We start from the raw sequence: 22,899 nt of genomic DNA, 5'->3' as shown, positions 1-22,899 counted from the left end.
GATTTCAGGTGCACTTTCCTATAAAATACTAATTTGGGTGTGTGGAAGTCAGAATTCTTGCTGGTTGGTTGGGGATCGAATACTTATTTCACGCGATTAAATATAAATTAATTTATAACCTTTCTTTAATGTTAAATTCTTTTCTGGATTTTTTTTTATATTCTGTCGCCCTGTTAAAATAAACCTACCATAACGACTGTCTAGACTGTTCATTTCTTTGTAAGAAGGTAAACAAAAAAATAAATCAGCAGTGGATCAAAAATTATTTTCCTCACTAGACAGACAGACAGACAGACAGACAGAACAAACGAACATGTGAATTAAGGCTATAGTAAGCACTCTTACATTTGTAAAAAAAATGATGTTTAAACTGACCTTTACATCCAGATGAGCGATTCTGCAGTTATGTAGGTAGTGCAAAGCTTCTAAAATGTCCCGCAAGTAAAAAGCCACTTTTTCCTCTGTAAGGTTCCCCCAGCTGACAATGAAGTCCAGCAGACGTCCCTGATCAGCCCTGAAACAAACACACACACACACACACACACACACACACACACACACACACACACACACACACACACACACACACACACACACAGAGAGTAAAATACACACACAAAGGCTCACTTCATATACCATTGATGTGTTCATCATGTGGGTGCCACTACAAAAGCGTTTAACAGGACTGTGTACTCACATCTGAAGGATGAGTGCATAACTGCTGGGGGTCTCAAAGATGTCCTGTAGGCTGATTATATAAGGATGCTGCAGTCTTTTTAAAATGCTGAGTTCCTGTGTGACCTGATCGCGTTTCATTAACTTCTTATTGACCAGTTTAACCGCTACAGTCCGCTTAGTTCCCTTCTGGTCACAGCGTTTCACTACAGCAAAGCGGCCCCTGGCACAGAAAACACATTTACGATAAATTTTAATCAGAGTAATTAAAGATCTACACAACTTTATACACACGCTCTCACGTAGTGCTACACAGCTAGATGTGTATAATACAAACAAAGTGCAAATGTTTATACCGTCAACAAACTCAGTACCTAAATATATTAAAATGCACTTGGGAAGCATTACGATTCTCCACAGTGTGATTCCGATTCCTAATTTCATGTGCTTGGATGAGCTAGTTTTAAAAATATATTCAGATGACTTTAGCCTTCAATTTATTAACCTTTCATTTAAAGCTTTCATGAAGCATTACAGGATGCAGAACCGCAACCAAGTTTCAGTCTGTCTGTAGCAAAGTAAATCAGGGCAGATCTAGTTATAAACTTGTTTTAGATTTGCTTTTATTTAATTTCATATACAGAAGAATCTATATTAGTTCAATCCAAATTACCCCCAGAGATTTCTACCACAACATGCAGGTTGTTCACAAATTCACAGCAATTAAATCTTACCTGCCCAATTCTGCCACCTCGGTGTAGAAAGACTCAAAGTTGTCTTTCCACATGACCCGGAGTCCATCACTGGAAGTACCTATGAGGAGGTGAGATTCGTGAGTTTTTTTTACTTCTTAGTTCATAGTTTATTGTTCTTCACCAGCACAATAGAGTTACACTGCTGTGTTTGCATGTACACTTACCCAACACCCTGAGACTGGCTGATGTCATAACACTCCCTACATCATTAGTGGCGATACACGTGTAAACACCGTCATCTTCTGCAGCCACACCCACGATGCGCAAAGTGGCCTCGCCAGTCTCACTGCATGAAGAACATCATGTTTTAAATGCAACGTTACATGCAGGACGTATTGATGAAAATTGACAGTGTCGTCTGTATAACATTCCAAGAGTGTATATAAATGTATATAGCATAAGGACGCGTGTAAGCACCTGTAGACTATGCTGAAGTGGCCGTTGTTGGTCAGCAAGTTTTGGTCGGGTCCCTTCCATGTGACGGTGGCTTTGGGGCGGCCACACACTTTACATCTCAGTGTGACACACTCACCCTTATCACAGGTCACATCACTCAGCGGAACGAGTATTTCTGGCGGAACTGGAGAAAAGATCATCCCAATTGTTATTTTATAATCACAAAACACCTGAAATAAGTATTTAAGAGTAAGTACCAAAGTAAAGCAAACCTACCATCATAGATGTAATTCGGATTTAGAAGCTGTCAAAAAAAAAGTTTCAAGAAAAAGTGAGATTATGGTCAAATTGCAATTATAGGACTAGGATATGAAATATGTGTTACCTTTACAGACACCTTGTTTGGTAAACCCTCTCTGGATTTCCTGTATCCATTTTCAAGCTTGGCCTCTTTCTTTCCTTCCTTTTCTCTTCTCTCTGACTTCTTACGGATACGGAGGGATGTGTGCCATGAAGATGATTTCCTAGTTAAAAAAAAAGTTCTCTTTCGTTTTAATACCTATGATCCAACTTGAGATAAAGCACAAACCAAATCAAAAGCATTTGAGTAAATTCAGAAAATGTTGCACTTACTTGATTGTTCCCTCTGGGGCATCGGGGGTGCTGGCTGAGGTGTGGCCCAACACGTAGCCGGGGATCCAGCCCTCAGCGGCTGGGCTCTGATCTGTAGCGGCACGGAACACCAGGAACATATTTTGCTGGTTTGAAGCCAGAATCTGCACCACCTCACCCTGACACACACTAATCTCATCCTCTTTCAGAGCCACATAGTCCTGCGTCACGAGCATTGTGGAAATGTTACTGCTGCTGCTGCTTTCACTCTGTGAATGTCAACACACACAAAATAAATACAAAAAAAATCTTTAGTCTGAAATACAGAAGGATAATTTTGTTGGGCAATGCTCATATTATTAAGATAATGATATACACAAAAGTAGTGCAACAAACAATTACACCACCATACCATCCATGCACTAGACACCGATCAGGCATAACTTTATGACCATCTGCCTAATATTGTGTTGGTCCCCCTTTTACTGCTAAAACAGTCCTGACCCATCAACCATTTACAGCAATATCTTCAACAATTTCAGCTACAGAAGCTCGTCTGTTGGCCTGCACCAATGAGCCTCGGTTGCCCATGACCTTGTCGCCGTTTCACCACTGTTCCTACTTTGGAGCACTTTTGATAGATACTGACCACTGCAGACCGGGAACAAACCCACAAAAGCTGGAGATGCTCTGAAACTGTAGTCTAACCATCAGAATTTGTCAAACTCGCTCAAATCCTTACGCTTGCCCATTTTTCCTGCTTCTAACACATCAAGTTTGAGGACAAAATGTTCACTTGCTGCCTAATAAAATCCCACCCACTAACAGGTGCCATGATGAAGAGATAATCAGTGTTATTTACTCACCTGTTATAATGTAATAACGCCATACTGTTATGCCTGGTCGGTGTGTATAGTTAATTACCTGCATGTCACAATACAGTATCCAGCATTTTATGTATAGCTTTGGGCTGATATGGGCATGTGGTTTGATTATAAACGTGAGACCATGCGCAATGAAACCAAATCATGTGTCTCTCAAAAAAAGGGAGAATGTAATAACATAAGACAAATAATCATCAATGTTAATTTTTTTGTGACTTATTTAATGTGCTAATGAACTACAGTGTGCATCCCAACATAGAAACTAGTTAGCTATAGCTACAATTTTCGCCCTTAGAATTAAGAAAAGCTGAGAGAATTGATCGATATTTTCAAAGTAGGATAAAAAGGGTTAACAGGGCTGCAGTCCACAGAGAGAAGAGAGGAAAAAGCCTGTCCTCAAACATTATAAGTAAAGAATGAAGTGAGAGTGTTGTGAGAGTTGGTAAAAGAGGAGAGAACATTATCTCTCCAGAATCTGCCACATACAAAGATGCAGAAGTTAGTACACTGAGTGGCAGTAAAGATGTGTTACAGTTCAGGAATGCAGAGTTGGAAATCCCAGTCATTGGAGGCAGAGAGAAGACAGATTCTAAGTGGGGTTAGTAAATACTTGAGTAGACGAAAGAGGGACAAAAAGCAGCAGAATCTTGTAGAGGAGAGCTGCTGGGGCTGAGCTGCAAAAAGCGCTGAAGCAGAGCTCTTACCCCGTTACTCTGGGTGGACTGGATGGACTGCTCGCTGGCCGAGGAGCATGTGCTCATGCGGTCTGCATCTTTACTGTGGCTGGAATGTCGGTGGCTTTGGTTCTGATTGGGCCGGCTCAGCGTTTCACACGCTTCACCAGGAAAGGTGAAGGAGCCGGGCCGGCTGGCTGGAGAGCCTGGCATGGAGCTCCAGAAGCTGACAGTGGTGGAAGGAGTGGAGCAGCCACCATTCTTTGGCCCTGGGCTGCATGGTGCCAGGAAGTCTTTGAACCCTGACGTGGCCAGCGGAGTGCCCACTGGGGAGATAGTTCCCGGTCTGGGCTTCACCAGTGCTAACGGGGGCACTGTAGCTCGAGGGATCTGGTCTGGAACGGTCAGATCTTGATTCTCTTTGGAAATGTCCTCCACGGGCTCACTGCGTTTAGACTGAGGACTGTCTGAAAGCTTCAGCTTAGCCGTGTCTCTGCTTGTGTCAGGGTCTGTAGTGCAAGGAGGGGGAAACCTAGGGGGCATACCTGAGATTTTGTTTGGGCCATCCGACTCACTGGCTCCGGGGCCCAGGGCAGGAGATTGATGTCGGAGGGGCTGAGGAAGGCGGGAAGGTTGAGGGATACGGGAGGGGCGAGAGCGACAGCCTGATGCGACTGGGACTGCTATTCCCCCTCCACGAGCCACTCCCTGCCCTCCACTATTGACAGAAGAACCAATCGGAGCGCTCACACTCCCTCCCACATGATTCCTTTGATAGTCAATAGGAGAGGTCAGCGCTGGAACAAAAAAATAAATAAATAAGTAAATAAAAGGGAGGGGGGGTCAGTAAGTAAGATCAGTAAACAGTAGTTTATTTAGACAAGAGTGCATTAAGACTATTATAGACACTGCAGACAACACGCTGTTTCTGTTATGTACATATATTTCCTATTGAATATTTACTACTATTACTACTGTTTTCAAAGCATTGCAATTTCTTTACTTTTTAAGTCAAACTGTTCTTGTCTGCTACCTTTATAAGTGAGAACACAAATAAAAAATGTTTTGATTATTACAAACCCACTTAGCTTTTTTTTTTGTATGTTATGGGAACGGTAAATTAAAATGCCTTATGACTGACAGGAAACGCTTGGGCTGGTTGGGTTTGTAACGATATTGTTTGCCCAAAAAAACCTAACTAAGGCACAAAGCCCTCATGACTGGTTTAAGAAATAACCTTTCAAACGTAAGTCATTTTAAAGCAAAACAGTGCAGTGCAGTCGGAATACCTGTAAGAAAGTTGCGCTGGGTTTCCAAGATCTGGTTGATTTGTAGGGTCCAGACCTGCCGGACTCCAGGGTGGGACGAGTGCAAGAGAAAGGCCTCAATGCTGCCGTTTGGCATTCTGGAGGTCAAAGTAAACTTACAGGGGTCACCGTCTGCACTGTCCTCCAGACCCAGACAGCTCACCTGCACACAAACATATTGCAAATTATCATCCTCATGAACATACACTTTATAAAATTACGGATGCAAAGAATAGACAAAAATTCTGATATTCTGGAAAAATTGATAAAAAGGTTGTTTTGCTGTATGTAAAGATGTTGATCAATCTGAGACCTGATAGGTCAAAGCTAAACATAACTGAACTACTGTACAAAACACAAAAACAAATAATTACCCATGTACAAATATGCACAAACATTTTGTATTGTAACAATAGTAGAAAATATACCTGACCTTCTTTGCTTAACTAAATAAAAATATAATAATATATACAAACATTTCTTTTGCAAATAATAGGCATACAATGATCACCACATTCAGTCAGTCTTCACAGATTTTATTCTTCTAATACCTGATATGCAAATATTACCAATTATAATATATTAAGTATTACATTATAGATTGGTACATTGCTCACACCAGCAAACATGCAGCCCTAATACTCTTTTAGAAGTACCAGACCAGGCCTGGAAATTACCTTGATGCTGTTCTTGTAAAGGAAGCCAGGCATGGAGAAACCTCTCTTCTTATCCAGGGGCTCACTAAAAATAACCATTTGCTCAAAAAGGAAGACTCTTCGCTCCCTCATCCTTCCCAGCAGGCCCCCATCAGCGTCTGACACCATGAAGGTGTCCTGCAAGAGGAGCCGGCCCTGAGCCACTATCTTCCCCTGAAAGACAAAATAACACCAAAATTGAATTCGCTCGTTCATGGTGAAAAAAGCTATTAGTCCACATTGCTGGATTTTTCATTTTGACCAGGCACTGACTGTCTTACATCAAATCCCTGTAGTCTTCCGACATTCATCATGTCATTGCAACGCTTTGGTACAATGCACATGACCTCAACCGCTTTCTGTAAAGAAAGAACATCACTGAGCATTACACTGTGAACCAAATATACATCAAAACTCGTTAGGAACAACTTGCCCACCTCCAAATCCAGTGAGTCAAGCCCAGCTTTTTTGGAGAACTTCAGAAAATCCTAATAGGAAAAAAAAAGTATTCTCAGCAGGGAATGCTAGTTAGAGCTCCGTTAATATTAAATAAGCTCTACAATTAAAAAAAAAACAACTAAAGAACACAATAGGGATCCTCACCTTAAGCAGCAGCTGGTACTTCATAATTCTCTGCACTGGTTTAATGAGCAAGTCAGTGATCTGCAGCCTGTGACCCAGACGATGCTTTAGGTCCTGTCAGTAAAGAGCACAAAGCAAATGTTGTTAATCTCAAACCACAGTTTGAACAGTCAAAAAAAAAGTTAATCCATCTAATTTTAATTTTATATCACTGTAGCACAGACTAAAAAAAAAAGCATGTACCTCAAAGTAAGTGTCAATATACTCTGAGACAATGTGCTCAGATTTGGGTTTGTTCTGGCAGTAAACAATGTACATGTGCAACCTCCGCTCCTGCAACAAGAGCAAACACAATAAAGACGTGCGATATGGAAAACAGAATGTCTCGATGGGCACTACATGAAAAAATTTACTCACGTGTTTCACAAATAGAAGTCCCAGACGATCGGGGTCATCAAGGCACTTTTCCAACTCTCCCAAAAAGAAACTGAAACGACAAGGATTATTAGTACTTATATTAACATCCCATGTAGACAGAACTCCAACAAAGCTCTAAAGAATTAAATGACCATTGCACATGTTCATTGTAAAAGAAGGAGTACATACTCGCGGTGCCAGTCATAGATCTGATGAATGTTGCCAAACACAATCTTGTCTTTTCCTTTCATATCATCTGGAACGCCTTCCTCTTTCATCCTGGCCATGTAACCCTGTTAGACAAAAAAATAAAAATAACACGGCTTTTAAAAACAGAATGCAAAAAAAAAAATTATAAACGAAGAAACTGTTGAAAAAAAGAAGAAACAAGACATCTTTTTTTTTATCTAATTAACCATAAACTAAACACAAGCTGAGGTTCAGGTTTTCCTTGTTATTGTCCCCTCTGGTTTGCTCTTAATGGATCTGGAACATTATAGAAATGTAATTAAAATTAAATGGTTTTGGAAAGCAACAAGTTACCAGACTAATGCTTGTCCTTTTCCAGAAATAATCTATTTTCAAATTGTGTGCATAATACATTGTGTGTAACATGGTAAAGCAGAATCGATCAAGAAAAATTTGTGCTTTTACAGGCATTAACTAAGTTATTAGTTCCCGATGATGCTGACCTTAAGTAGGTACAAAAAAAAAAAAAAACAACACATACAATATTTATTGATTTAATGATCAATGAAAAAAAATACACTTGGTGAAAAATATATAATCCAATCGACTGTACAGCAAAAAAAACATACCTCGACCACCAAACCAAGGTCCCTCACATAGTCCCTCTCTGTCTCGACCAACTCCAGCAGCACATAGCTACAATAAGAGAAACAGGACAGTGAACAAACAACAGAAAACATCCTGAAGCAGGTGGAAATGATTTCAGGTGTTGCGTGAAGCCTTACTGCCGTCTCTTGAGGAAACCTGTCTTGCGTTCTTCCATCTCATCGATGGGAGAAGAGGAGGAGAGAAGCGAGTTGTCTGAGGGATTGAAGGAAGGACTGCTGCTGTCCCCATGCTCAACAGACAAAGAGCTGGGCCTGTCCTCGAGAGCCTGAGCAGAGAGCAGCCCCGTTACACACAATCACTCTAAACACTATAATCAATGTTCATTTACCTCAACATTACAAGGTATACCAAGAAATTCAGCACACTAACATTACATTACAACCCGACCAAACTATACAAAAACACACACACACACACACATCATATACATGCCTATATGATACTTACCATCTTGCTTTTGACCAGCTCTTCAATGGCACTGACTAACTCTGCAGCACTCGGTGTTTCTGAGCTAGAGGGGCGGACCGAAAGACGAGATGACGTCTGTGGAAAACAAGTCGAGAGAAAATAAATAAATAATCATCAAAGCCAGAAATAAATTATAATCTGGTACCAAAAAAAAAAAGGTCAGCCTACAATTTTATAGCATTAAGCTGTAGGTTTTTATACCGATTAATATATCACATTTACTTTCCTAGTCTTAAAAAACATGACACAAAAAAGCAGATCTCAAAACTTCCCTTTCTTACAGGTAACCAATTAGACAAAATCAAATGAGCGCAAGTGAATCTGAAAATGCAGTCACTATGGCACAAATGACATTTCTGAAGCTGTCCCAGATCCTCTGAAAACAGAATATAAATACGCTGTTTTCTGGGCCGACAGTCTCCTGGGCTAAAGTCTATTTAGCCATGAGAGCAACAATTTAATGAAATACATCTTCAAAAAACAATTAGAGATATCCTTTACCCAATTGTGATATGGAAAGAAGCATGTTTGTTATGAAAAGAAGGAACATTCCAGCAGACATTAGCATTATGTTCAGCAACACAACACTGTCAGATAAAACTATATGAACAATCTAATAAAACATACTTAAACCAGGTGCTGTTCCCTGGTGCACTGTAGTTCAGATGCAAACAATGAAAAAGTATTTCAGTTGACTACTTAAAAAAATAATGCAGCAGAGCCGTGTTCTTGAAGCAGCTCGGCTTCTGTAGTGGATTTCAGCTTATCAAATCAGGCTTTTATGTAAATCCTTTAAATGGACCAGAGGTGGGTAAGTGGCTAAAGATTTTAGGTCAAAGTTTACTGACTTTTCAAAAATATTTCCTGTTATTTACCATCTCTGGCAAACTGGCTTATATTTATTTATTTATTTTTATATATATATATATATATATATATATATATATTTCTTTTTTTAATAAAAGCTCAAAGAACAGACAGAGCAGGAGACATTTATATTACTTTTGTCTCATTTGAAACGTGTGTCTAATCTATTCAGATCCATGACACTAGACAAAATACAAAAAAACGAAGGGCTACTAAACAACAAAACATAACCACTTCATATGATCGCATTTATAACCATAAATGAATAATTCATGCTTAAGCAACAAAGCAGTAACTGCTGTTGTCTTTTATCCTTTGTAAGTGAGACACTTTCTTAATGTTTGCTAATCTAAACAAAGTTTAGACTAAGATTCAAGAGGCTGATCACAGCTTTTAAGTGCAGACACAGAAGTTGACAAGTGTGTGAAGTGAGACATAATATGATGCTGAAAAAGCAATGTTCCTTTAGGAGTCTATTATGAACAATCAGAAGTAATTCAGCCATAACATAGAAGAAGATTGGAATCCAGCAGAAAAATCTCACCCTTGCTGTGCCTTCCAGACTTTCCAATTTGTGTCTGGGAGTGGCCTCTGGTCTGCTTAGCTTTTACATGCCAATTAGACACCAGAGTGGATAATGAGGGGTAAAGCACAGAGGAAGGGGAGGGGAGAGGTGATGGGGAATGGGAGTGGTTGTTCGAGGGGTTGGGAGCGAGAGATGCTCTCTGTGATTCAGAGTCATTAGACACATGACACCCCTCTGGCCCACATACACCCACACACTCCTCTTTGCTTTACAGCATATGGGCATGCTAGTACTGAAGCTACATTCCAGTTACGACACACTCTGAGGCACCCAGTCGGTATAAAATAATGATAATAGTAATGATGATGATGATAATGATAATAATAATAATAATAATAATAATAATAACAGGGAAAATAATACCTCCAGCAGATCAGGAGGAACCGGCTTTGATGATGCTTAATTATACATAAAAATCTTTACATAGAAACATGACAAGTAGAAAAGCCAAAGTCCAAAGTATAAAACTAACAGAAAAAAATGGGGGGAGGGGGGACATTCTACTTGAGCAAGCGTTAAAATTTAAACTGTAAGGAAAAAACGCGACTAGGGGGGAAATCCAGAAAGGTGAATCTGCCTCTATAAACACCTGGGTGATAATGACACGGGGCATTTTCTAAAGAGCGCTGCATCTGTGTCTCTACTATCCAAACAAAGCAAGCTAGAACAAATTATGTAAAGAAAATTCAAAAGAAATGGGTTTCGTGTCTTGCGACTAAGCTGAAGCATGGGAACAGAAAGCGAGATGAAAGGAGGGAGGCCATAAAGGGAAGGAGTCAAATGGAAAGGTATGGAAACTGAGATAAAACAAAGACAGGACACAAATCAACATAATGCTATGGCAAACGATACAGCCGAGAACAAAACAAAAGAGAAAAACAAATTAGTGTTACAAGCTGTTCTTTGGCATGATTAGCCCCATATATTCACCTGGTGCATTTTCACTGAATTTGCTCACATTAGAATTAACAGCATATTTGTCTGTAAGAGGATGATGATGTATAAAATCTCCCTTTAGATTCTACATTAGAAATAATAGACAAAATATTGTGTGTTAAATTTGGGGGGGGGGGATGTGACACAGTCAGGCTACAGTCTATACAGTCTTTATACCATAGCAGCACTGCTGAATTCTCAAATAGGATTCTTCAGGTTTCCGTCATTGCAGCAGCTCTGACAGTCGATCCAGCTGTCGCAGATTAATATTAATCAAAGACCACTTTAAAGGTTTACATGAGTCAGCACAGGATGGAGTACAGGATGTAACAGCCAGCCAATTTTCTACCATGTAAAAAAATCCTCAGGACGGAGGACTTTTTGGCTTCTCAGATTGCCTATAACTGTCATTGTTGGCAAGCTGCTGTGGTATAAGAGGAATAAAACACTTCAGGATATGGTGTAATAGAAAAGAAAAAAAAACTTTGAGGTAGTAACAGAAATTTTACTTCAAGCCTGGCTTCAGCACTCCACCCCCAAGGTTGACAAATTGTCCTGTAAAAATATGTCCCTTCTTGTTTTTGTCTCATATAATCTATAAAGCTATTAATCAAACTCAAAACAATTGCCACAATCTAATTAAAACCAAACTAATCTGTACAAAAAATACGATAAAAAATAAACATACAGTGTCTTCAATGCCATGCTATTTATTACAAATTCTATCTAGACATAGACTATATGGGAATTATAAAATTCTCAATAGATTAGATTAGATTATTTAGATTAGATAAGAGGTCATTTCCCCACTCTTGACCATCATCCCACATCAGTTAAATCTGATCTGAGGGGTTCACCTTGTCATCTTGAGTATCAGATTGAAGGAGGCTGTGTTGCTGGATGGCCATTGGTGGAGGCAGAGGCACAGAGTCAGCACCCTCCTCTCCCTCTTCCTCACCGCAGCTCTGCATCCCCGAGGAGGAGGATTTGGAGAGTGTGCCACTGCTTAGGCCTTCATTTCTCACCCTCTTTAATAAAAAAATAAAAAAATAACAAAAGTTATTAGTGGGATGGAAAATGGACTGAGTAAAGAAATATGGCTAACATGATAAAGGACCAGAGTTTGGCCTGACCTCTTCCACAGTCTCGTCCTGTGGTGTTGCGGCGCTGTCATCCGAGTCTTTCTGCGAGCCCACTTCTGCACTCTTGCGCACATCGGCTCGGCTCTTCTTGTGCTTGTGAGCAAGCTTCTTTACATGGCCGTCCGCCTTGCCGCTGCTCAGTCTCCTCACGGGGCTAGTCAGCCATTTGCGTAAGGTATTGCCTGGTCTCTTGGGTCCTGGAGAACTCTGAGAACCCATCATGTGCCCAGGCTGGAGGGTGGCAGATGAGCCAGGGAGGATGGCATCATTGCTGCACACTGACAGTGTGTCTGGAGAGGAAGAGAAAGTGAATTTATGTCATGCAGAACAATGCAAGTAGAACACTGTTCTCTGTATAAATAACTTTTGCCCCCAAAAAAAGTCTGGAAGGGAAATTTTTGCCCTTCTCACCTTTGTGGTTAAAGATTCCCTCCATCTCCATGCTGCTGCGTGAGTGAGCGATGCAGAGCATGGCACAGGGTACGATGCCCTCGAGGGCAGGTGAGCGGTCAGTGGTACGCACTAAGCACCAGTCGGGTTTATCGTGGAGCCGCTCGAGCACCTCCACCGTTTGCCCCCTGCGGACAGTCAGCTCGTTATTGTTCCCTGCCATGAAGTCGTGGATAACCACAGTGAGCTCGCAGCCTCCAGACAGCTAAGTGACCAAGAGAGAAAATAAAGAAAACTTCAGGTTTAGAAGTGTGTCAATAGACTGCAGGTAAGGTGAAGCGTGAGAAGGTTGAGCTGTAACCTTGTCGCTGTCAAGTGTATTCTGAGAAGTACGAGAGGCCAGGGAGATGGTGTCTGGCTGACTGCTGCCTTCACCCTGACTGTCCAGGTCCTCGCCATCTCTGCACGGTAGAAAACAGGAAAAGTCCATTTACATACTCAAACACATGGGGAAACTATGTGGTGGAATTTAGTAGAGTATAGGAAGGTTTTACTGGCCTGAGATTGTACCTGCGAGCCTTGTGTTTGGCTGCAGAAGGCTTTGGGATGTGGATAGGTTCCTTCAGTGCACCCTTCAAGTGAACTGTGCGCTCCTGAATCACCTCACGGATGTGTTTTATCCAGTCCTGTTTGTTCTCAATACTGGACGCCTGTGTGTGTGTGTGTGTGTGTGTGTGTGTGTGTGTGTGTGTGAGAGAGAAAAAGAGAAGAGGAAAAAGAAGAATGCTGAAGCAGGGCACTCACACATCTCTTGCATCAATTATGATCTAAGGGTGAACTGTCAGTGCTGGGCTATACTCACCATTGCTCCATGTTTGCATCCCTGACTTAGCTTAATTTGAAATATAGAAGAAAATTTCACTACTTTTGAAATATACAGTACAAAACGGACAAAACTGGCTTTGAAGACAGATGGACAACACTGACTATTTTTTTTTAACCCTAATTTTGTTCATGCATTCAAAAGGTTTGTGCAAAGTGCTTAGAATAGTTAACCGTTCTCAGGACAGTCACACAATAACACTAAGACAGTTCACACAATAGACAGTAATATATGTTGTAGAGATGTACAGTGATGTTCATGATTATTTGTTGTGTGAAAGGGTAACAGCCAAGGGCTGGCTATCCAAAATATGACATCAGCTGAAGTCTTGTGTGCAAGCATCAGCGAATGAAGTTAGGTTTGGTCATGTATTGATACGTTTAGTAATCTTACAAGCATTACTTTACCGTCCTAACAAAACTGTCTGATCTATAGCTATTAGAAATACGTTTTATAAAACAGCATCTGCATAACAATCTTATAAGTTCATCACTGTAATATAAAACAATTTATCATCACATGAACAAGCTTTCTATTCTCTAAAAACTATAATCCGGCTAAAAGAAAACTGACTGTCATTAATTATACATACAAATAAAATGTTTATTTTCAAAATCTACTTCAAATTAAATCCTAAACCTTAATATTAATACTAGACACAACTTGAACACAGATTTATAAAATCCTATGAAAGGGCCAAATATTAAAGCAAACTAGCAACTTTAACACGTTCTGTAAAAATACAAACAATACAAATACATTTAAAACACTATGCATAAAGGGTTTTAAAAATTAAGGGTATATATCAAGATGCTGTGTGTGCTGCAGATTTTTGAGCCACCAAGCGTAGCCACCAAGATTCACATTCAGAGATGCAAACATTTATATAACAACCTTTACAGTTCACGTGTGTAGAGAGGTGTTAGAAATCACCCCGAGACAGCAGATAGAAAGGTGAGAAGGATGAACGAGAACTGAACACGAAGCTAGACAACCACCCTAGAGCTCAACACCACAGCCATGCCACCAAGCAGTACCACAACACAGGGTTGGGATTAAAAAAAACACTCAGAATGAACAATAGTGAAAGATGCATACCTTAAGAACGATCTTGTTGTCAGAGGTTGGTGTCCGTCCAACCCATAGGGCAAATTTACACGGATCTCCCTCCACGTGTTCAGTAACCCCCAACTCTGAGGTCTAAACACGCACAAGGTATAGGTCAATATCCAGAAGACGTATAAAAAAAGACAACTAGTGATTTGTTCATCACAAAGTCTTGAGAAAACACATACAAAGAGTTTGCTCTTGTAGATGTATTTGCTTCTGCCATTGGAATCCTTAACCTCCTTGCTAAAGACAAGGGACATCTCGAATAGGAAGAGGTGGCGCTCTCGTCCCTTCCGGATCAGAGTCTTGGGATCCCACACCTGGAAGGACTCCTGGAGGATCAGCTCCCCCTGAGACTCAATATTCTCATCAAAACCTAAGAGGACACATGGTGGTCATTTCATGTACATGTTTATGCGTATTTGGATAAATAACTGGACATGTTGATACCTTCCAGCATGCTCAGGTGCATGGCATCGTTGGCCCTCTTAGGCACGCTTAGCATGACTTCTAAACCATCTTTGATTTCTCCTTTACCCTCCTCACAACATGTCAGCAATTCCTACATATACAACACAATGACACATGAGAAACATCAGCCTTTGTTTTGAGACCCAGGATTTCATAAGTTAATGTTAAGGTCAGTGCTGTTAGCAATGTCCTGACCTTGAGCAACAGCTGGTATTTGGTTATTCTCTGCACTGGTTTGATAAGATAGGATGAGATGGAGTTAGCCAGACGGTGCCTCTGCTGGATCTCCTGTGAGGTCAAGAAAGAAAGAAAAAAAAAGGCTAAATAAGTTGGAAACCCTAACACTGTGGTTATTACTATAGAAGCGAGCTCTTACATCAAAGTAGGGTCCAGCATGCTCGAGAATGAGCTGTGTGGAGTCAGGTTTGTTTTTGCAGTAGTTTACGTACATCTGAAATTTGTCGGCCTGAGAAAGCACAAATCAAGGTTATCCACCGAGCACTAGAACATAAAAACGTGCCTTAAATGATAAGCTTTCAAATAAATAGGCTTACCCAGGTCACGAAACAATGACCCACATCCTCTGGGAGCTGTTCATACTTTTCCAGCTCTTTGAGAAAGATGCTGTGAAAGAAAAAAAGATGGAGAATTAGAAAGATATCGGACAGAGCGAGAACAAAAGAGAGAGAGATGCAAACAATGGTACACAACAATGGATTTTTATTATTTTTTATTATTCACTTTAACATGCACAGTTTTGTAAATTTCGATGATCAATGACAAAAAAACTCACTTGTGATGGAATTCATAGAGGTCCTGCATGTTGCCAAAAATGATGTGCTCTTTGTTGACGATACCAGGTGGGATTTCCTCTACACCACTGGTCATTTCCCAGAGGTATGTCTACAGAGCAAACATCGATGTATGATTCCAAATAGGCAGCAAAAAATGTATTAAAATAAACACTAACATTTAAATGAAGAATCTATAACAATACAATAATACGCACTAATTAAAATCATTAGGACTGCTGTTTACTTACATCCATACACTCTCTCAAGTCCCTCACATAGGCCTTCTCTGTCTGAATCAGCTCTGCCATGATGAAACTGTGCACACACAAACACACACAGCATAAATTCAAATAGGCTATAAAGTGAATGATAAACCGATGATAAAAGTTTTCATGGTGCGCTGTAAAAAAAAAAAAAAAAAAAACTACAGCGAAAAGCAGGTGCTGAACTTCATTCGCTGAAGCGTTCTCATTGAAATTCAACAGCACTCTCCTGGATATTGCATGTCACAAATCAATTATGAGAGTTTATGACAGTCTCATGCATGGCTATATAATCCGTCATTATCACTCATCAGCGAAACTCATACTACCCAAAACTGCACTATAAATAATAACAATGCAGAACAATGCAGACACTACATACAATAAATAACTTTTTTATAACAGGAAAAAATACGTGTGAGTAAAACTTCTCCATCTTGGTTAATGGAATCAGGAAAATGCTGATATCTACAAAAGTATGAATAAAAGCCAAGCATAGGCTCCTTTCCTAGTGGAGAAGATGGAATATTGAGGCTGAATTATACACTTTCACAAGGGCATTTTTGCATCCACTAGAAAACTGCATATATATGAATAGTTGTTTGTTATTTTTAACCCATGAGCATGCATTTGGGAAATCATCAGTCACGTACTGAATAGAATGTAAGACATTTATAATACATTGTCCAAGCAGGTAAACGTGCACTAAAGCAGGAAGTTTATATTCTGGTCATTTGGTTTCGCATTGCTAAAGTGACTAGTAAATCTGCATGGGTGTGTGGAAAGTGCTGTGTGGTTGTGTGAGAAATGCCGTGGTGTGAGCTGTAAGATAATACGAGAGAATAGCGTCTGAGGACACGTACTCCTTCCTGCGAGCAGACTTGCGCCTCTCTTCATTCAGCTCATGAGCGGCATCTCTTAGTTTGACCTCTAACCCTGGGGCACTGGCAGGGATGATGTCCAACTGCAGGTCCTTGCTCTGAAGAAGAGAAAATAAACGAACAAAAAATATTGAACATGGCAAGAATTACAGTAACAGAGAACCGGTAAATGTTTATACTGTCAATATTGATTTATCATCTCTCATAAGGACATGTCGTACTGCTGGCTGAAGTACGTGGCACATTTTGGATTGAACCAGTGAATCAGTTTAGAAATCTGCTGTCTTGAACACTACTGTACCCTCCACGTCAAGCTTTAAAAATATGTGGGTGGATCCTTCAAATGGCTTGCTTATGCGAAGTACATCCCTTGTTTGAATAGTCAAAACACCTCCAACTCCATCAAATCTACAGACGTCTAAACAGAAGTGACGGCAGAGGAAAGACACACGCATCAGACGGCATACCGCTTTGTTAGAGTCTGAGGAGATGCCCAGGGCTTTCTCCAGGGAGGTGCGGTATTTATCCATGCGCAGTGAAAAGTCTCGGTAGCGCTTGTCCACCGCCGTCACCCATTTCTTGATCTCGGCTGCATGAGCGTGACCTTTATCGCAGAAGCCGTCAGCCAGCTGGATCAACAGCTTCACTCGCTCTTTGGTTTGCTGAAGATGTAGAGGGAGAGAGAGAGAGAGAGAGAGAGAGAGAGATAGAGAGAGAACAGGGTGTAGGTCTCGTGTCGTGTTAAAGAATGAACTAACAATGTTTCAACCAATGAAATCAATAAGTTTAATAACAAATCAACCTACAGTGATACTGAAATTACTGACAGTCACTGGCTTGCACAAGTATCTGGATTATGTTTCATTCATTTATTTCAGTTCATGAGTTCAAGGGGTGTGAATTCATACACTATATCGCCTAAAGTTTGCGGACACCTAATCATAAGTATGGTATGTGTTTTTTGAGCATCACATTCCACGTTTAGTCCCAATATGCTCTTTGTCTTTAGAGTCTACAAAAATACTGCTGAATTTAGAAATTATGATTTTTTTATTTTTTACTTTAGAAATACGTCTCCTACACTAAGTAAAATGTGTAGAAAAGCTCCAGCACTGAAGCAAGTAGGCTACCTTTGCTGTAATGTGGAAGTCCTCATGTTCCTTCAGCAGCTCCTGTGTGTGGTGGATGCTGGAGCCTGTGGACGTGTGTGTGGACAGGTAGAACTCGCCGGTGTCATGGATCCACTCAAGAGCCTGTAACACAATTAACGCACGTCAGCTCCGGCTGATCGGATTCATTTCAGAGATTACTGAGCGTAAGAATTTGAGGATCTGAGAAGCATACAAAGTGGTCAGTCTAAGCAGAGACAGATGGTCCGGGGTTTTTACAGTGCAGCAGTCAGTGTTGTGTGAAAACGAAGCACATTAGCTTAATGAGAACGTTGAAACCGGTAATTAAACGCAACACAATGTGGTATAAGTTTGATTTTATGACTCTATCTCAAGAAAACGAAATGAAAGCGGAAGAAACTAAAAAAAAAAAAAAAAAACGGTAAAGAAAGCAAATAAATACAGGTGTGTGAGTGTACAAGTGTCTATGCAACAGGCGAACCTGTTTGGCACTGCGCTCAAACACCACATATTGCTGGCATTGGTCCAGCCTCCTCTTCCTCATGGTCCAGAAGTGCAGGACACGATTCTCCCTCTGCAGCAACTCATTCAGTATATCTATACAAAAACAAACAAAAGGCATTTGTGAACTGAACAAAAACTGAAAAAATACCAGAAACTGCACTGATGCCATTAACCACAAGCTTTTAGAAAAGGATTTCTGTAGCAAGCAATGATACTTAGACAAGAGAGCTATCAGAACTGCTACTGATTGGCACACATGAACCCATCAAATATTTGTATTTAATCATAGCTTCATATTTTTTATCTATTTTAAGTGTTTCATTAGTTTTAAAACACCAGTAAATCTCAGTCTCACTAATTCAGTGTAAAAATGTCTACTTTATCTGCAGCATCATTCGGTCCTTCGAATCATTTTGAATGTATACAGATTGAAAGTGGTTATTAATTATGTATCAGTTACCTCTAAAGCTAGAGGTCAGACGTGCACTTGATAACGAGGTGTGTTTCTGGATGTGTGCGTATCGTGAAGACCAAAGGATGGATCCACCCCCTGAGACAGTGTGTCTAGTTCTGCAGTGCTGAGGCCTGACCCACTTACTGTTTCCAGATTCGTGAGTCATTAAATCATGGAATGGAACAGAACAGAGGGGTGCAGATACACTACACACTACAAACTGGGCTAAACTGTGTCTAAGTGGGTCACTCGAGGCAACCACAACTTGTGAAAAAGATGAGCATGCCATGTCATTTTTCACCACTAGATGTCAGGACAGAGCTTAAATAAAATACAAAACAAACGAATGAAAAGAAAGGCACATTTTTTCTGTAGGCAGAGCAGCTGTGTTTAGATATGCCTCCAGAGACAACAGTCAGAAATACGCAAGTTGGTAAAAGCTTAACCGCAGAAAAGCAGCTTGTATAGTGGGTATTTGAAATGAAAAGCCCAGTTACAGAAACAGGCCTGTTTTCTGATTTATTTACTGCAATCATCCTTAGATGTCTTGTCCTCTTGCAGTGCTCTGTGAACTCACTTTTGACCTGCTGCTCGGGTGCTTTGACGTGACTCAGCATCCCAGGCATGTTCACACTGTTCCTGTGCATGTACTTGAGGAACACATCAGCGTTGCGTCTGGCCAGGGTGCATGCCTGGAAGGAGACACGTACAGGTACGTAAATCATTAAAGCCCGTTAAAAGGCTGCAGTAAATACTGTAGCCTGTGGGTATGGTACCTTGAGGAAGGCCTCTTTCTGCTCCAGGTGCTTGCTGATCATAGGGCTGACATGATCTGTCTCACAGTTGGGACCAAGTTTGTCTGCTCCACCGCACCAGTCCTCCTCCCGCTTATACTCCTGCTCCAGACTCTCCAAAACACTGCACACCTGTAGAGCAAACCAAACATTCCAATTACACACACTGAGCCTTCCAGATGTATTAAAGTGGGAAGTTTGAAGTCCACTGCCAAAAGAACTAGTTTTTATTCAGTGTATAATGAGTAATAATGTGATAAATATATTTTCAATCTGGTACTGTTTATTGTAAGGTTGTGTATTATTATTTTTTTATTATTGTTACTGAAGCCATATAAACTATTTCAATGGTAGAACTTGCATGTGCGTGCCTGCATACCAACTGTCAACATACTATAAAATACAGTTGTTCCCTGAGTTACGATGGTTTGACTTTTTTTTTCTTTAATCTTACGATGATGAGAGCGACATGTCAAAGTTGTAAAAATATTTCATGTTTTCTGTCACTGGCAAACGTAGCAACGTATGCTCCACCCTCACGCCACCACTCGCTAATCGAAGCACGTTCATGCGCCCGCCGCTTCATATACTATAAAAGTATACAAAAGTATTGGGACACCTGAACTTTCCTGCCACATTTGGTGGTTCTCCAGACTGTTTCAACAAAGCTGGAGGCACACAATTGTACAGTATAGGACGTCTTTGGGCGTGGTCAAATTAAATTTTGTATTATTTTGAACCTGTGCACAAAGTGAGCTTCATGAAGATATGCTTTACATGGTTCGGAGAGGAAGATCTTGAGTGACCTGTTATAAAGCTCTGATCTCATTCCTACTGAACACCTTTGGGATTAATTGATCCCAGGTCTCCTCTCCTCCCCTCACATCACCTACATCAGTACCTGACTTTACAAACACCCTTGTGGCTAATGAATACAAATGTCTGCAAACACACTCCAAAATCAAGTAGAACATCTTCCCAGAGGAGCGGAGGGAATTATAAGAGCGAATTGGGAATAAATGAGGAATGCAATGCTCAAAAAGCACACACCAGACTTATGACCAGGTGTCCGCAAACTTTTGGCAATATAGTGTACATATATATTGTACAGTTTATATAGTATGGTACTAAAAATGGCTCTTTTTTGCTACATTGTGTCCAGTAATTTGTTAAATTACGAACAAATGACAGTATACAACCTCATACTGATCACCGTTCTTTAAGACCCCTGGGTAGGCTAGGCCATGTCTCAACAACATTTTCGAGCCACCATAAGGTCATTGTAACACATCTACCTCGTAAGTTGGGGAACTACCTGTACTGTATATTTTAACCAACACCGTGTTGAAATGTTTTTACTCGGTCAACTTTGCCTGCAGAGACTGAGTAGGAGAATTGAATAAAGAGCCAGTTTAATAAACATGGCACTAGACAGCCAGAAGGCATCTACATCCTTTCTACTGGTGTTCTTTTCTCCCGAAAATTGGATGTCATTTGATTATGTTTTGTGCATAGCTACATTCCACTTCATAAACACACTGTAAATCTAACCAGCTCAGTCTGAGAAGAGAAGAGCACTTACACGCTGCAGAGACGGTAGCAGACGCTTTTTTCTGCAATGTTAAAATGACTTGTTAAAAACATGCTAATAAGTAAAACGCGGTGTGCTTTCTGAGTTGTGTCTGCTTATTCCACCAAATTGTGTTCTTTTGCTGTCTGGGCTGTCAGTACACGACTTCACGGAAAGTCAAAGCAGTACCGGAGGTTCAGCTTACGCCGAAACTAACGATTGCATTGCACCATACATAATGACCCGCTGCATGCTTCAGCACAATAACAAATATCGTCTGCGGGTTTAGACATGCACTTGTGGCAACTTATTTGTTTTCTTTTACTAAGATTGATATAGATTTGCACTTTTAACACCCTTAAAACATACAACAAATGATTAGAGCCACAATATCGCTCAGTGCCCCACCCTGATCCATGCCCTTAAAGATCCTTTAAAGAAAAGAGATCCTGCTGTTGTTCCAGCTGGGAACAGAACTCAGTGTCTTTTAAATGGTGTCATGTAGCGTCTCTTTGTTGTTGTTTTTTTTTTTACATGCACAGAAGTAATTCTCTCTGACCCCTGGCTCTCACCTGTTCCGAGGTCTTGTAGAAGGCGACAGATGCATTGACAAGTTTGAGACGGTCCTCCATCTTAAGCATGAGCTGCTGCCAGTGAGAAGCCACATTCTCAGCACAGTCACGGATCATGTCCATGTCGTAGTGATTGGCCTGCAGCATCCCCTCTGCCTTCTGCTGCACCTGCAGAGCGCTCTGATGGGTTTTCTGCTCCCAGACAAACAGACCCCGTTACATAAATTACATGTCCAAGGTTTCTGCAGCTTTCATCGTCAAATTTAAAACCTTTTTAAAACCTTTAAGAATTAAATATAAGACCTATATCACATAAAAAGAAAAAGAACCTTAACTCTGCCTTAACCGAGCCATAAATTAATTTTTTTTCCAAGTATAAACTTGCACTTCCCAATAGCTGAAAAATATAATCCGTTTTACATCTGTGGTACGATCCAAGAGAGATTCACATCAATGACAGAGGTGCTGATTGGCTGCTGCATGTTGGTCTCATTTGTAGTCGTAATGCAGAAAATTATATTGGGACCAGCGACCAAGAAAACTAACAGACATGGTGTAACATAGGCATCAGAAAATTAAGACCTGTTTAAAATGATTTACTACCCACAACAACAAATTTATGTCTGGTTTTATTATTACATTTTTTTTATTAAAAAAAAAAAAAAAAAAAAAAAACCTTTAAGACGGAATCATGATGTAACAGAATAAACAAAAAAAAAATTCTTAATAATAACGCTAGAAAACCTGACTGGTGAAAAGGAGACAATAATGAATAAACAACTTAAAGGCCAATGACAGTCAAGCGAAGAGAAAATAAGATAAATTTGATTAACCAGTTAATTCCATCAGTCTGATTCTGAATAAGATTAATTACAAGAATGACAGCTGAAAAACAGCCTACAGGTCATTTATAAAGAGTTCCATCACAACTAAAGGCAACAAGAATAGAAACTGAGATCTCATAGAAATGAAGAAACAATTGTGACAGGCTGTTTTGTCTCCTCAAGTTGTTACAATTTCTAGCCGCAGATTTGGAGAAGAAAAAGAACTGAAAAATCTTGGCAGGCTTCCACTCCTATGCAAGGGAATGAGTCTGATGAAGGGTTTTTGATCAAATGGATTAAATGAGTAAGAGTTGCATCTAAATGATGAAAATAAAGAGGACTGCAGACTGCCGTTATTATGCTGTTATTAGGTATGTATTCTTCCACTTTAGGCTTTTTCTACCA

At 40.3% G+C, this 22,899-nt stretch overlaps 1 protein-coding gene across 3 annotated transcripts in view; it reads right to left on the bottom strand.

The window, feature by feature from the left end:
- trioa (trio Rho guanine nucleotide exchange factor a) overlaps positions 1-22,899 on the bottom strand; it is a 106,639-nt gene that overhangs the window by 3,812 nt on the left and 79,928 nt on the right. The window contains exons 18-58 of one of the 3 annotated variants that reach the window (XM_046835447.1): positions 21,671-21,862; positions 19,511-19,660; positions 19,312-19,426; positions 18,258-18,373; positions 17,777-17,899; positions 17,114-17,308; positions 16,629-16,744; positions 15,751-15,817; positions 15,502-15,611; positions 15,263-15,332; positions 15,085-15,174; positions 14,904-14,996; positions 14,688-14,799; positions 14,423-14,613; positions 14,226-14,327; positions 13,107-13,136; positions 12,803-12,954; positions 12,606-12,705; positions 12,266-12,509; positions 11,846-12,144; positions 11,570-11,740; positions 8,303-8,398; positions 7,972-8,120; positions 7,816-7,882; positions 7,187-7,290; positions 6,998-7,067; positions 6,824-6,913; positions 6,602-6,694; positions 6,436-6,486; positions 6,280-6,357; positions 5,981-6,172; positions 5,286-5,466; positions 4,027-4,793; positions 2,460-2,707; positions 2,212-2,350; positions 2,103-2,130; positions 1,848-2,010; positions 1,595-1,716; positions 1,410-1,488; positions 698-898; positions 376-514 (exon numbers count right to left, since the gene is read on the bottom strand). In XM_046835447.1, the coding sequence (XP_046691403.1) occupies positions 376-514; positions 698-898; positions 1,410-1,488; positions 1,595-1,716; positions 1,848-2,010; positions 2,103-2,130; positions 2,212-2,350; positions 2,460-2,707; positions 4,027-4,793; positions 5,286-5,466; positions 5,981-6,172; positions 6,280-6,357; positions 6,436-6,486; positions 6,602-6,694; positions 6,824-6,913; positions 6,998-7,067; positions 7,187-7,290; positions 7,816-7,882; positions 7,972-8,120; positions 8,303-8,398; positions 11,570-11,740; positions 11,846-12,144; positions 12,266-12,509; positions 12,606-12,705; positions 12,803-12,954; positions 13,107-13,136; positions 14,226-14,327; positions 14,423-14,613; positions 14,688-14,799; positions 14,904-14,996; positions 15,085-15,174; positions 15,263-15,332; positions 15,502-15,611; positions 15,751-15,817; positions 16,629-16,744; positions 17,114-17,308; positions 17,777-17,899; positions 18,258-18,373; positions 19,312-19,426; positions 19,511-19,660; positions 21,671-21,862 (5,895 nt within the window). The remainder of the gene's footprint in view (positions 1-375; positions 515-697; positions 899-1,409; positions 1,489-1,594; positions 1,717-1,847; positions 2,011-2,102; positions 2,131-2,211; positions 2,351-2,459; positions 2,708-4,026; positions 4,794-5,285; positions 5,467-5,980; positions 6,173-6,279; positions 6,358-6,435; positions 6,487-6,601; positions 6,695-6,823; positions 6,914-6,997; positions 7,068-7,186; positions 7,291-7,815; positions 7,883-7,971; positions 8,121-8,302; positions 8,399-11,569; positions 11,741-11,845; positions 12,145-12,265; positions 12,510-12,605; positions 12,706-12,802; positions 12,955-13,106; positions 13,137-14,225; positions 14,328-14,422; positions 14,614-14,687; positions 14,800-14,903; positions 14,997-15,084; positions 15,175-15,262; positions 15,333-15,501; positions 15,612-15,750; positions 15,818-16,628; positions 16,745-17,113; positions 17,309-17,776; positions 17,900-18,257; positions 18,374-19,311; positions 19,427-19,510; positions 19,661-21,670; positions 21,863-22,899) is intronic. The other 2 variants (XM_046835449.1, XM_046835448.1) reach the window with 2 other exon arrangements.

This window comes from Silurus meridionalis, chromosome 22 (genome assembly GCF_014805685.1).
Source record: "Silurus meridionalis isolate SWU-2019-XX chromosome 22, ASM1480568v1, whole genome shotgun sequence".
NCBI classification, from domain to species: Eukaryota; Metazoa; Chordata; class Actinopteri; order Siluriformes; family Siluridae; genus Silurus; species Silurus meridionalis.
The sequence above is the reverse complement of the archived record's forward strand: the minus strand, read 5'-3'. Positions and strand labels throughout refer to the sequence as shown.